The sequence below is a fragment of the Amaranthus tricolor genome, chromosome 8 (assembly GCF_026212465.1).
Source record: "Amaranthus tricolor cultivar Red isolate AtriRed21 chromosome 8, ASM2621246v1, whole genome shotgun sequence".
Taxonomy (NCBI): domain Eukaryota; kingdom Viridiplantae; phylum Streptophyta; class Magnoliopsida; order Caryophyllales; family Amaranthaceae; genus Amaranthus; species Amaranthus tricolor.
The window spans coordinates 24,527,826-24,543,667 of NC_080054.1; the positions used below are offsets into that span (position 1 = coordinate 24,527,826).

At 32.3% G+C, this 15,842-nt stretch overlaps 2 protein-coding genes across 2 annotated transcripts; both read left to right on the forward strand.

Moving 5' to 3' along the window:
• The first annotated feature begins 875 nt into the window (after positions 1-875).
• LOC130821424 (uncharacterized) lies at positions 876-2,008 on the forward strand. The gene is made up of 2 exons (XM_057687187.1): positions 876-1,756; positions 1,836-2,008. Exons 1-2 carry the CDS (start codon positions 1,021-1,023, stop codon positions 2,006-2,008), a joined length of 909 nt encoding a protein of 302 aa, XP_057543170.1. The 5' UTR covers positions 876-1,020.
• A 6,710-nt stretch (positions 2,009-8,718) lies between these two features.
• LOC130821425 (protein NRT1/ PTR FAMILY 3.1) lies at positions 8,719-15,343 on the forward strand. The gene is made up of 5 exons (XM_057687188.1): positions 8,719-9,087; positions 9,685-9,902; positions 10,032-10,573; positions 13,812-14,238; positions 14,739-15,343. Exons 1-5 carry the CDS (start codon positions 9,000-9,002, stop codon positions 15,195-15,197), a joined length of 1,734 nt encoding a protein of 577 aa, XP_057543171.1. The 5' UTR covers positions 8,719-8,999; the 3' UTR covers positions 15,198-15,343.
• Positions 15,344-15,842: the final 499 nt, after the last annotated feature.

Consider the following 15,842-nt stretch of genomic DNA (forward strand, 5'->3'; position numbering starts at 1 on the left):
GTTAAGTATGTTGGGGGAAAACGTAAACTGTTTGCATGCAACTCATACATGGATTTGAATGAATTTAAACATTTTATATGCTCTAGGATTGGCATTGACACTACAAGAAGTACTGTTAATTTAAGTTTTAAATACAATCTGAGTGGAGATTTGTTAGCTTTTCCGGTTGAGGATGAGGAGGCTATAGATGCAATGTGGGAGTATTCAAGGTCTACCCCTAGTCCTTCTTTAGAGTTATATGTAGAAGAGGTACCCCTAGGGAACGAAGATGTGAACGTAGTGGAAACAAATGCATTTATGAATATAACTCCTTCTGCTCCTTCTCATACGCCCTTCCCTACCCAAGAAACCCAAAATCCCTTTATGCCATCTTCCTCTTATCCTTGTAATGAACCCAATCAAGTTCAATTTCAAGTGTCAAATGATGTTACTTTTAACTTACAAGATACAAATGAGCCTTGGGATGATGTTAATAGTGAGAGTAATGAATTCGTTGAAGCTCCTTCTGAGGATGATGTGGGTATTGACGAGGAGGCTCTAGCTAATGACATGACTTTAGGAAACATTCCAACAATCGTTGCCCCTACACCCTATGCACTGGTTCCCCCTCTAGATGAACACATTGAGGACAACTCTTGGAGGTCTTGGGATTGTGATACAACCTACACCGACGAAGGAGAGTTTCAAAAGGGTATGATGTTTGACAACAAGGATGCCTTGTTAGACGCTGTTAGATTGTATCATATTCGTAGGAACGTTGAGTACAGAACTGAGACTTCAAATCAAACCGTGCTCACGTTGAAGTGTAAGAGAGGGTGTGGCTGGAGGCTTAGGGCTAGGAAGACCTCCTATTCACCGTCATGGGAGATAATTACTTATAAAGGGAGGCACGGGGGTTGTATTTTAAGTACTGAAAACGTGTCAGCTGGGCACATTCATTTGACATCTTCCGTGATTAACAATCGTATTAGAAATTGTGTTGCTCAAGACCGATCAATTAAGGTTTTTGTTGTCCGGCAAATGGTCAAAGACCAATTCGGTGTGGAAGTGACCTATAAGCGGGCTTGGTGTGCTAAACAGCAAGCCCTTCTCTCCATCTATGGTACGTGGGAAGATTCTTATCCTCTTCTTCCACGCTTCCTGAGGGCACTGCAAATTTCAAACCCCGGTACCGTAGTTGAGTGGTTCTTTAAGGAAGATAATGATGTCGGTGTGTATGTCCGTCCTAGTATTAGAACTTTCCAACGCGTGTTTTGGGCTTTCCAACCTAGTATTGAGGGATTTAAGTATTGCAAACCCGTTATTGCCATTGACGGAACACATTTGTATGGTAAGTATCGCCATACGTTGTTGACTGCGATTGCCCAAGATGGGAACAAGGGAATATTCCCGCTTGCCTTTGCTTTGGTCGAAAAAGAATGCATAGCCGCGTGGTCTTGGTTTATGGGCTGTGTTCGTAAGCATGTGATGCATAGTCCAGGGTTATGCGTTATTTCCGATAGGCATGCGGGCATTCTAGCAACTATGGAGGAGCCGGGATCCCAAGAACTGGCTAGAGGTGAACTGGCGGCATGTCGCTCGTTGGGAGCACAGGCTAGATCTGCTTGCCCAAGGTGCGCCGATCGAGGCTGCAGGCGCACCTACTACGGCGGATTACATGCCGTGGTTCCTCTCCATTACTCGCCGATGGATGACACCACGAGGTATCTTGGCGGCATCCCAGTACAATCCCGCAGCACCGACGATGACACACTTTGTAAGTATTCTTCAACTTTAATTATTATCCTTACAACTTACACTTTAAACATTTCATTAATAATTAAGTCTTACTGCAGGCACAGGGCATTGCATCAGTCATCGGCTCCTCCCAAGAGGAGCCCGTACGGGAGATTGCCCAAGGCATACTCCAAGGCACGCAGTTTCAACACTTCATTCCGGAAGTAACTGCGCCCCACACCACTACGTACGCGTACGAGTCATCTGCTCATCAACCCGACGTTCATCTTGAGGAGGTCGACTTAACGTGTCCGGACTACGGTGTCGGGTCCTCACAGGGTGCCACATCATCAAACTATCAATCCCCTCCCCTACCCGAGCGTCATGCGACTGCATCTTACTATCGTAGAAGGCGTCGTAAACCGTCACAATTAGACAGGGTACAGGAGGAGGATTAGCATTACAATAGTTTTGTAATTATTGAACATTTGTACATACTCATTTGTAACTGTTGGTCTTTTGTGTGTAAATTGTAACATATATGTACATGTATATATTTTTACCGTAGTATGGCACGTTTATTATGAGTGAATTGATGTTAACTACTCAAACTTTTGGGCGATGAATCATTCCGCGAACAATGCAGCATAAATTTAATCAAAAACATACAATCATATTCAAATAAGGATGTTGCTATTCAGCATTCAACACAATTTCAAGCAAGTTCAACAAATCCAAATCCAATTACATACTTCATGCATTAAGTTAAACTACCGTCGCTAACTAAGAAGGCTTAGTTAACTTTTTCATAATTCTTTCAGTCTCTTCTTTCCTATGTGCCATATCATCCATTTGTCTCTTTAGATTAAATACCTCATCTTTAAGCTCTTGTTTTTCCTTCTCAAGCCTTATTATTAAGTCTCTCTGCCATTTTGTACCCTCCGGAGTAATCCAGCGAAAGTATGTGCATCCTAATCCGTTAGCCAAGTAGAAAGGGCAAGCAACAAATTCACGCCCTGGATCGAAGTCGCTCCAATCAGTATTAATCTCAACTTCATAACCACAATCACAAAGCTCTTCAATACAATGCTCCTTTGACATCTACATAATACATATAATATATTAACGTTAGTGAACTTTCAAAAATAATGTTTACATTTACAATAATAAAACTAACAAAATACCTTATGTTAACTTTAACAATTGATGGAAAAGAATAAGAATGATCTAGAATGGATAAAATGAAGTATAAGAAATGATGGACCTATTTATACAACAACATTACAACGGCTATTTTCACATTCTAACGGCTATTTTTCTAATTAACAACGGCTAGTTTAGTTTTTAAATTTAAAAAAAATAAAAATAAAGCTATAAGTCGCTGTTACTAACAGCGACTTTCAACTTTTTATTTATTTTTTATTTTTTCCCTTAAGTCGCTGTTACTAACAGCGACTTACCCGAGGCTAGGCTTGGACGTACGGAAGCTTATTTTGGGACATAAGTTTTTCCCAATCTTATACTTGGAATTAAAATGCTAATTAATCTTATTTATTTCAATGATTCTTAGTTGGCCACTTCAGTATGACCCATGACTTGCTAGTGACTAATTACAAAATAACTTGTGTTGGGATTTGGTGACTCGAATTGAGTTTAAGATCGGATTTTAAGATGAAATTAAGAGATGGGTCGAAGTGAGTGGGGTGCGGAGTAGCTGCTGGATTGAATGACGCCCAGGTCGCGGGCCGTACGTTTGGTCGCGTGTCACGAGTTTCTGAAAGAAAAATTACTGTTTTGGAAAGCAGGTAGGTCGCGGGCCGCAACCTAGTACGCGAACCGTGACTTGTGCAATCTTTTCTGAGTTTTCAGTTTTTGCACGTTCTTTTCACAGTTACTTAGTTTTTGGGCCGGTTTCTTAGTAATTGTTAACCTAATTTCTTTTTATTAAGTGGCGTACTATATAAACCGCTCTTGTAATTAAAATTAGGGTATGATGCATGAAACACAAAGTGAGGAAAACTAAGAGAGAAAAAGCTTGGAGAATCATTGTTGTGGTTTCTCGTTCATCTTATAATCTCCCAGTTTATAGTAAAACGTTTATTTTCGGTGCCGATGGATGTAGCTATCACATTGATAGTGAACCACGTTAATTTCTCGGTGTGATTTCTTTATTGTTTGTTTGAATTTTTATTGCTTTACGTTATTGTTCTTGATATTTAATTTCACTGTCGCACAACAACTTGAGTTATTAATTAATATGTTATAAAATTATTAATATACAAAAATAAAAATATATTATCGTAATGTAATTTATAGTGACAAAAATTAAAACAAAAACCAAGAAAACTTAATTATTACGCCGATGCGACACGTCTAGTGTGTGACACGATGGCACATGTATATGGGCTGTGTATTGGCCTCCTTTTCTTGTGGCAAAGTACAAACGGCAATTTGGCATGACACGACATGAAACGGGATATGATGTAGGTGGTCTAATACTGCACGATTTTTATGTTCACGCATGGTCTTTATGTAGTTAATAGTCATGTTTGTTTTATTTAATATTTTTTTTTGTAAGGACCCACCACGTACGTATATTGTCATAGAGGTGTTCATTCGGGTAATCGGATTTTATGTCCATATTGTTTTTTAGATAATTGTAAATCATTTTTTAAATTGGGTCAAATCGGATTCGATTACAAAGTCGGGTCAATTTTGGATATCGAATCTGTTTTAAATCCCTCTATGAAATTGGGTGTTAAACATCGAGTGATATATAACTAGGTTATTCTAGAAGGAAATGGGAAGATGAACTAATATGATCAATTTGTAATTATACTAGTGTGAAATCTCAAACCGACGAGTGACAACTTCAAGTGACCCTCTTATCATCTTGCGCTGCTTCACTATCGTAGGTTACATTGTTGATAATAATCCTTGCGGGATTCATGCACCACTCCTAAGCGGTAGCATTTTTGGTCCCAACAATAAATGAGAAATACTCTTCCGTTTTAAATAGATTATCCCGTTTTTAAATAGTACGGAGATTAAAAAGTTAGATATATTGAGTTAAAGTAATGGATATTTAAAAATCAGAAAAATGATGGAGTATAAAAATTAAATATGATAAGATTACGTCTAAATATAAAAATTAAACAAATTTTTTTAAACAAATTTTTTAAAACAAACTAAAATAAAAAATAAAGCTATGTCAAACTCAGTGTGAAACGCTAAAACTTCTTATAAGTTAATTTGAGATTGCTACTCCTAGCAAGGTTTCCAGCCGCACAACTGGGCCAGGGCCACATGACATGAGCAACATGGTCCATTTTTGGGTCCCATTAAGTCCACTTTGTTCAGCCATGAAAGGAAAAACGAAAGAGAAGCACCCAAGCATGATTACACATTGATGGAGTATGTACCAAGCATGATTATTTTGAGAGGGTCTATATTAAATTTTTATTTTGCGTCTTATTTATTATAAATATATATTTTATTAATAAATTTAACATATTTCTTTTTTTGATTTATTTTTTCATAAACGGGAAAAAAAGGGGCACTAAGCGATCGATCAACTCGCATACGCACACCCTCAAAAACACCTCTGAGTATTTCCATAGATGTTCATTAGGATATGTGGATAGATTTCTTGTATAATCTATAGGATTGAGTTGTTTTTGAATTTTTTTTAAGTATATGTAAATCATTTAGAAAAAATTATCTAAAATAATCTAATCTTTTCATGATTTTTCTATAATAATTCAATCTATTGATTAATCATGAATAATCCCAACTTTGAAGAGTATTTTCTTAGAGTAAACCCGATAAACTGATGACTTGCAATAGCAAGTTCTTTTTTTAAAAAAAGATAAATTAAAATAAATTGTCCAAAAAATGTTAAAAAATATTGAAAAGAAATTTTTATTTGTTTAGAATTTTTATGCAAAGTTTTGAAATTTTTCTTCAATTTTACATTAATTTTCAGTTTACTTTTTTGGTAAATTACCTACTATAGCAAGTTATTGAGTTACCCAAATTTTCTCTTGAAATTATTCTTGATTAATCAATAAATTAAATTATTATAAAAAAAATCATAAAAAATTAAATTATTCTACATAATTTTTCCAATAATTTAAGGTGTGCTTATTATGATTTTAAAGATTAGACACAAAATTAGAAAACCACTCAGTTTTTAAAATCATCACTATATTTATTATACATATATATCATAATAAGACCAAACAAACCTTTAAGAATCCAATTATGAATTTTATATAGAGTTCTTTTCAAGTTGGGTCTAATTATGTTCAATTTGGATCAAGTTTAAACGTCATGTGTTGAGACACGAAACAAACCCCACACTCCAAAGTGACGAAGAAGAAGGGCACATATAAATTTGTAATTAAAAAAACCGACGTTTAAGCTTAGATCAACATTTGTTTTTTTTATATATGATTAAGGGTCATGCTTCTGTGGTAAAATGCGAGTTTGTGATTCCAACTTTACTCAGTTTAATCGTTTTTGTGCAATAACCTCTCTTTTAAGGATCTTTCTAAAGTCGAGGGACTCTTTGACTGCATCCTTCTTTATGGGTATGCATTACCGTCTTCTCTCCTTCACATACATTAATCATAGTTTTCTATGAGCGGGATATATTGAATATGATGATGATTTGATTTTTATAACTAAGATCAAATGACTAAAAATAAAAACTAATTTCAATTCACACATATAGATCTGAGCTAGGGTTTCTAAAGATCTCAGACGATCAACTACTATAAATTCACCAAAATGCCTAATTTATAAGAAGTTATCTTAAATTTATTTTACATAACTGAATTAGGCTTATTTACTCTAATTCATTCGGAAAAATAACAACTTACTCTTCTTGCATTTAAAACAAAATGCTCTCACACCACAAACGAACCCTAATTATTATAAAAGCAAAATCAATCTACATACCACCCCAAACTTTTAATTTGTAAAATTAATCATATTCAAAAATTAAGAAAGATTAATAATAAAAAAAAGTTTCAAAGTCTTTTTATCAATAACAGCAACTTTTTATTATTATAGAGTGGGTTGAAGGAGATAATTATTAGGTAAAAATTTAACACGTAACCTTAAAAAAAGTAGTATTTTACTTTTATCGAAATAAGATTCCATTCTCATAATTGATAGTAACTTTTTAATTTGTTGATCGAACCTTCGGCTCTGATACCATGTAGAAAATTATAATACAAATCCAGTATTCACCCGACTAAACCCATACCGAATTCCGCATTATGATTTTCTACAGTAACTTCATTATGGGATTGTCTAGTAATATACAAAGCAATAATTGGTAATAGATTGATATGTGGATCAAAGAAAAAGAAGAATTATGAGGATTGTATGAAAATGACTAGCACTTTGCAAGGTTTTCATTCATCGCATGCCCATTTGAGTGGAGAAATTTCATTTGCATTCTAATCTTTGGGTTTTCGTAAAGGATTTTTTTATAATACAAGTTTTAACGTTCCATGCGTTGAGCATACCGAACACTTTGTTAGTCGGTTCCCTCATCAAATTATACCAATTTTAGGAACTTTTGCTTTGCAAACAATTTTTGGATGGAATAATGGAAGTGTAAATTAATCCGAATCTAAGTTTATAAGCTTAATTGCTACCTAAACTTATTAATTTTAATTTTATTTATTACTTTATTTAGCTTATATAACATATTATGGAGTCTCAATCATTAACTTAAATTTTAGTTGAATTAATTCCTTGATATGGCATCAGAGCAATGTGACAAAACGATCACATGTTCAAATCTCAACTACCCTCAAATGATCAAATGGAATATTTTGAACCATGTATTATGAAGAGACCACAATTCTCCAAAAAACTCTCATGTGAGAGGGCATGTTAGAATATATAACATATTTTTAAGGTCTCAATCATCAGTTTAAACTTATTGATTGATATTTTGTGAAATTCATATTAAGAGAGCAAGACCTCACCGATAACAAAGGCTACTCTTACGAGTGACACCAAGTTCATGTTCATTTAAGTTATATCTAACAAACATATGATATTTTAGATTGAGTTTACATGAATCAATTTTATGTGATTTGGTTCCAAATTAATCATTCAAATCTAGGTCAAATTTAGCTACGACATTGTGATTTGGGTCCAAATTTTGCTACTACAATTAACCCAAGGTGGGTTAATTGTAGATAGGTCAGCTCATATGCGTGTTTAGTTGATACTAGATTGGATTAATTGTGGGTTGGGTCGATTGCAATTTTCGGAGCATTTTGAGTAAACTTATGTCGGAACTTATCGAGTGTCGGGGTTGTATACAAGAGTTGGGTTTAATTAACCACATTTTCAAGCTAATATCTAGTATGAGTTGTTCTTAGATTTAGTGTAGATTGTTGTTAACCACAATACAGTTGATTAATTTATATCGAGAAACATGTCAACATCATGTCGACTTTAGTTTGTTTATGGGTGACCACAACTTGAGTTACCCTACAAGTCGAATGTAGGTTAGTATTGTTTATGACCTCAAAATAAATGAGTAAAAATATTAAGCTTTTTAACATTAGTATGTATATATATATATATATATATATATATATATATATATATATATATATATATATATATATATATATATATATATATATATATATATATATATATATATATATATATATATATATATATATATATATATATATATATATATATATATATATATATATATATATATATATATAAGGGTGGTATTTTTACAATCTTATTTTACCAACTAGACACCTATAAATAATTTTTTTTCATTTACATTTTTCTAATAATACATACCCCACACATCTTTTAATTTTTTATATATACATGGCATGTATTATTAAATCATCTACACTGGTATATATGTATCCACGATTATCAAGAGTAATATATAGCATTATTAGGCAGACTTTTCAAAATATATACTCTTTCTGTTTTATGAATTTGTCAATATTTTTATTTTAAAATTTTCTTTTACTTTGTAATATTTTTGTTTTAGATAATATCTCTCACCATTTATTAAATTATTATCCACATATTTTTTAAAAAAAATATCTTTAATTATTCTACCATACAATTTTAATGTTTCAACCACTTTTTTAATTTTTGTGTCGTCTTCTATGTATATCATAAGAAATGAGGGAGCATCTCTTAAAAGAGCCTATAAATAAGTTACTAGTCGGACCATACTTTTAGAACTTGCAACACCGATAATACCCAAAAATATGGAAACTATGGATGTGGATAAACCATGCACCAAATCTAAACAACAAAGGCCTAAGGGCGGCCTTATTACAATGCCCTTCATCTTCGGTATAAATTCTTCTTACTCTTGATCAATATCCGCTACATTGAGTTTGTAACACATGACTCTTAAAAATCTCGCATATTTAAGTCATATGTTACAAATTCAAAAGAGATCGAAAGAATATTCATCGTCTTTTTGTATACTTATATTTATTTTCTGATATAGTATAATATTTTGTGTTGGAAAAATAACTGATATGATCTCATTTTGAATAATTAAAAAGAAGATAACAACCATTAGTTTATGCTTTTGGTTGAAATGGTTCCTTAACATGGTAGCAAAAGCCAGCGTGATAAGAGGTCACGGGTTTGAACCTCAATCACCCCTCATTTAAAGTGAAATATCTAGCATCATGGTATGAGAAGGACCTGTACTGCATCCATGCTTCTAGTCTAAAGGGCTTCGTGAGAGGGTGTGTTAAAGCATATATAACATATCTTGGACCTCGGGACCTCAACCATCAGTTTACACTTTTAGTTGAGTTGGTTCATTGACAGCTCGATTGATGAGCTACTCCTCCAAGGAGTCCATGACCATTTGGTTTTAGAATAAAATTTCTTTATGAATTTGGTGTTAATAAGAAAGTGGTTTGAATGTTGCAGGAAATGAAATAGGTGAGAAGTTGGCAGTAGTAGGATTTCAGACGAATATGATAACCTATTTAACACAGCAGCTTCACATACCCTTAACCAAAGCTGCAAACATCCTTACAAATTTCAATGGTACCGGTAGTCTTACGCCACTTCTTGGAGCCTTTCTTGCCGATTCTTATGTTGGAAAATTCTGGGTCATTACACTCGCTTCCATTATCTACCAAATTGTACGTTTACCATTTTTTTTTTATTATGTTCTCTACTTATGTTGGTTTATATGTCAGGTTGATTTACAGTTTAATTTTTTTATTGCATTAATTAGTTTTAAATTTTTTTTGTCCATAAAAAACAAGTAGGGCATGATAATCTTAACAACATCAGCAATATTACCAAAGCTAAGACCACCAACCGGACAAGAAGCAAGTGGAGGACAACTAGCAATCTTATTCATCTCCATCTACCTTTTAGCAATCGGGTCGGGTGGGATCCGACCCTGTGTAGTCGCATTTGGGGCAGAACAATTTGACGAATCGGATCCAAAACAAAAGAATCGGACATGGAAATACTTTAATTGGTACTATTTTGCAATGGGAGCATCAATGTTAGTGGCAGTCACTGTTTTGGTTTATCTACAAGACAATGTTGGGTGGGGTATAGGACTTGGTGTACCCGCTATTTTTATGTCCATTTCGATTATTAGTTTCGTAATCGGGTATCGGATGTACCGACATATGGATCCATCGGGTAGCCCGTTCACTCGGATAATTCAGGTTTGTGTGGCTGCGTTTAGGAAGAGGAATTTGCCCATGGTATGTGATCCTTGGTTACTATATGAGAATGAGGAACTTGATGGGTCTATTTCTATTGCGGGAAAGCTCCTTCACACCAACCAATTAAGGTTTGTCTATATCTTTCATTACTTTAGCCCCCTTTTATGTTTTGTCTCCATGTTCTTGTTCCCTTTTAAGTATGAGTCGTTTTTGGGTTGGTTTCAAGTTAGGTGTTTTGGGTCGGTTTAAAGTTGGGTATGTGTCCATATTGATTTTTACGTATAAATTTATTTTTTGAATCAAGTAACCATCTGGTCATCGAGTGCGTTTTGAACATTTATAGCTATTTTTAAGCTTTTCACTAACAAAGACAATAATATTTCATTACTCCAACCATGATGATATTCTTGTTACTGATAAGGTTATTAATTTGTAGTTGGAGAATAAAACTAAAGACAAGTGAATAGATGAAATAATTGGATGAGATGAATGAAAAGAATAAGTTTATTAATGAAATATAGTAAGACACTTGGTAAATAAAAAAATAATGCAAACTAAGTGAGATAAATTTAAATAGAAATAATACTATTTTTATTTTCTTTAAGATTTAGGAATTAAGCTTTTTCTCATATGTAGTAAGAATCAGATTCTAGCACAATTTACAAGGATAATTGAGAAATCCCACAACCATTTGGCTAGGTCATAACATCAAAAAGATAGTATATTTTGTCGGAAATCTTAATAGCTATACTTGACTCGTACAAGTAATATATATAATAAATAATAGGTATTCATAGTATGTTTAGGAAACTATAAAAGAAAAGTCTTCATTAATTAACTACTAAAATGTTCATAAAAATCTTAATGTGCATGCTTATATAATAAACAAATAAATGTACTTTAAAAACCATCAATTAACAATAATTGTTTTTTTCTATATCAAACCCAAAAGATTCTTTGCAGTATTTATTGTATACACTTCTGTATCACTACAATTATTCACACGACTTTTCAACACTCGAACAAAAAGAAGTACGCAGCATATAATTAGGGATGAAAGACGGGTATAACTTTACGATTTCATTTTATATCTATCTTAATTAAAACGAGTATGGATATGAATTTAGTCATTTAGTGGGTAGTGGCCAGGTACTAGTGGATCAGTATAAGTATGAAAAGTCTAACCAGTTATGTGTAATGGGTAGGTGGTGGATACGGGGCCATACCCCCGACCTCATACCACACATCCCACCTCATACCCATTTGCCTCTTATCCATTATAAATTATTTATTGAATTGACAAAAAAATTTTAATACGTATGAAACCTTATGACACGGACAATGATTGCATATGAGATGCGTATGTGGAGAGTATGATGTCTTACAAGTTACAACACAAATAATAAGTGCGTATGAGGTGGGTAATGGGTATAAGATCAATATAACCGTAAAGAATATACCTAGTTAGTCAAATGGGTGGGATGACTTTAAATATGTATTTAGGGAATAGGCATGAGTATAAAAATTACATATGATCACTATATATAAGTAGTAGATAAGTGGTGGATACAATAGTTTTAGCTGGGCATACGCATGACAACAATATTATACTAGTAGAATAAATCTAATTTGCTGCTAGTTATTTGCTACTTAAATCTCAAACATAGCAAATAATGTAATTATTGCTACTGTTTTGACGATTCACAGCAAAAAATATTTTTTTGCTACTATTTTTAACATTAATAGCAAATAAAAAATCTTATTGTTGTTTTTCTATTGAACAAAGTTATAACACAAGTCACCTACTTCACCCTCCTTTTTTCTCTCAGTTGAAAAACCTTACACTTCTATTTATCCTTTTATTTACTCTGATTCATTTGCACATAATAATTTTTATTTACTGTGGTTCTTTAACTAACAGCAAAAAGCTTTTGGTTATTTACTATCCCTTCATTTGCAGCAATTTCAAATTGAGCAGCAAATAAGCACATTTGTATAGTAGCAAATGACGTTAATTCTACTAATAAGGTCCACATAAATCTTAATAATTCAATGTAATTGCTTCACGCTTTAAAAGACTATTATCCTAGCTAATACATAAATATAACAATTAGAAAATCTTGTTTGGACTTAGTCTACACTATTTCAGCGTGTACCAATTTTAAAAGATTTAAAAATAATAAGTATTTAAATTAACAAGTAAAATCGATTACAATTATTGCAAAATACTTGTTATTATTAGATTGGTGCATCCTAAAATAGTGTGGATTAAATCTATACAAGACTTTTACAATTCTATTATATTTATTAATAAAATAAAATAAAATAAAAAAAAAGACTAGCTTGACAAATTGTGACTTAAGTTTGTCCATAATATATTATTACGTGTGGATTTATCCCTAGCCTAAATCAAACATTTTGAATTAGGTAGGATTTAGGAAAACGAAAGCTCGAATTAATTATCTCCTTATATAAGTGTGGATAATATTCTTGCATAAATATCAATAGCTCTCAATAATATAAGATCTATCTTCAACATAGGAATACTTGTAAGGATTTTAACATTTTTTAATAATAATTGATTATTTACAAACTTCTTTTAATTGCTTAGAAAATTGGACATTTCAAGAAATATGATTTTAAATTATAGGGTATATTTTGTTTTTATTTTAACACGAAATACATCTCATTCATGCACCGCACATGCTAATAAATCCAAAATTATCCACATCGAAAATTAAAATTGAGAAACTCTTTTGTATAAGCTAGTGGTCTAACCAACATATAAACAATTAGTTTGATAAGAAAATCCCCCTTGATCTTATTAATTTGGATGTATTTGGTTTTGGCAAATAAATATTTCATTAGCTTTTTCGCCTAATAATATTTTTTTTTCGCTTTTTAATATATTTTTTTCGATAAATAACTTATAATTAAATATTAATTTTTATCGCACAAGTCCTCAACAATCAGCATATCAGCCAATCTTCTCAGCCGGTCATTCCATCCAATAATTATCGTCAATTGTCGCATGTCAAACATATCCTATATATTACGAGCTACTAAGTTAATACTCAAGATCCTTAACCACTTGGCTTATCCATTTGTGACCCCCATATTATTATATTATAGGTTTTCTACTTTAAGAAAAGTTATTCGGTTTAAGTGAATATAGCATGGTAACATAATTCGCTAGTTAATCCGCTTTTCATATTTATGATTCGCTCAAAATAACCCAAAAATAACTCCAAACAGATTATAATCTGCTTTTTTCGATTCACAATTCACCATGTTATTAGTGAATCGTGTAACAATGAATTATAATATACAACAAACATTGGTGTATTGATCAAAAGAGAATTGCAGATTTCTCGACAAGGCAGCAATAATAACCGAAGAAGACAATCCAAAGGCACCAAATCTATGGAAGCTAAACACAATCCATAGAGTAGAAGAGCTAAAATCAATCATTAGAATGGGTCCCATTTGGGCATCAGGAATAATTCTAATCACAGCCTATGCCCAACAGAGCACATTTTCTCTCCAACAAGCCCAAACCATGGACAGACACATCACAAAATCATTCCAAATCCCGGGAGGTTCAATGACAGTCTTCACAATCTCAACAATGCTACTCACTATAGCATTCTATGATCGCGTCTTTATCCCTATAGCGCGTAGATTCACTGGCCTAGATCGCGGTATAACCTTCTTACATCGAATGGGAATCGGATTAGTAATATCTGTAATTGCAACTTTGGTTGCTGGTTTCGTTGAGAAAAGGAGAAAACAGGTAATAAATTTGTTATTGAGTTTGTACACAATGAAACTCTAATTAGAGGAGAATTGACTATATATAAACTTGATAAGGTTTTATTCTAAAATCACTTGGTCATAGGAGTAGTACGTCAAGTTTATATGTTAGTCAACATGTTTCTAATTTTTTGATGTGGGATCATATATGAGTTATTTTTCAAACACTCCCCCTTATATGTGAACCCATTTTTTTAATTGGACGGGAACGTCATTCTTTTCGAACTCGCACATTTTTTTTATCAAAGACCGATTGTTTTGTTTTCAATTGATCGACAATCATCGACTCTAATACCATGATAATTTGTTATAGGCTTGTAAACAATAAGACCCGCATAGAAGAATTGGCTGCAAACAACCTGATAATGTTCCATCTTAAAAGCAATTGATATTAGGAGAAATAGCCCATCAAACTTATATATTAATCAATCTCTAATTTTTTGAGGTGAAATTACATGTGAATTATTTTTCCAACAACAGGTTGCATTACTTAATGGACTAGTGGATCATCCTCATCAAACAATCCCAATTTCATTTATTTGGTTAGTTCCTCAATATTCCCTTCATGGTATGGCTGAAGCTTTTATGTCAATCGGGCATTTAGAATTTTTCTATGATCAAGCTCCCGAGAGTATGAAAAGTACTGCAATGGCTTTCTTTTGGACTTCTATTTCTTTGGGAAATTATTTAAGTTCTATATTGGTTTCACTTATTCATAAGCTCTCTGCTGGTAAAGATGGGTCCAATTGGTTGCCTGATGATAACTTGAACAAAGGAAAATTAGAGTATTTTTATTGGTTAATTACTCTTTTACAGGTTCTTAATTTTCTGTATTATATAGTTTGTGCTAAATTTTATACTTACAAGCCTTTTGAAATACAACTAAAGAAGGATAGTGATGGTAACAACAATCAGGTACAACTTATTACCCATGTATAATAATTAGATTTTCTTCCTGATAATCATATACTTCCCTAGATTTTAATAACTGCTATAGTTTCTGTAGCAATTATTGTTCATCAGCTGATCTTATTTTGTATATATTTTTTTTTATATAATGTAAAACATAGTCAATTACGATCTTATTTGATTTGTCTTAATGCATATATTAACTTTTTAGAATTTTTTATCATTTAAAATTATTTATATTAAAAATTAAAAGTATGCATTCGATAGTGTAAAAAATAAAAGTATAGTAACTATTAAAAAAACCAGAAAAAGTACTTGGGTAAAAGAAATAAGTTAAACTGCCTTAATCATCAACTTGTTGAACTTCTACCTTACATATTATTTGTACGAAGAGGAAAGATTTATAATTTTTTGGTGTTCATATCATATCATATTATACTTACAATTTAATATGACAGTGCATTGTCTGATGTGTAAATATGTGTATAGAATCTCACCAGCTATTTTCCTTTTATCTAAAATGTTTTTTAATTTGAAATTCATTCAATCATTGCAAGATTATAATCTTATTACTTTAAAAATATTATACTTAAAAATACAGAAAATCTAACTATTTAAATTACTAATTTTATAATTCATAATTATAATATATATTAATTTTTTGCTAAATGACAA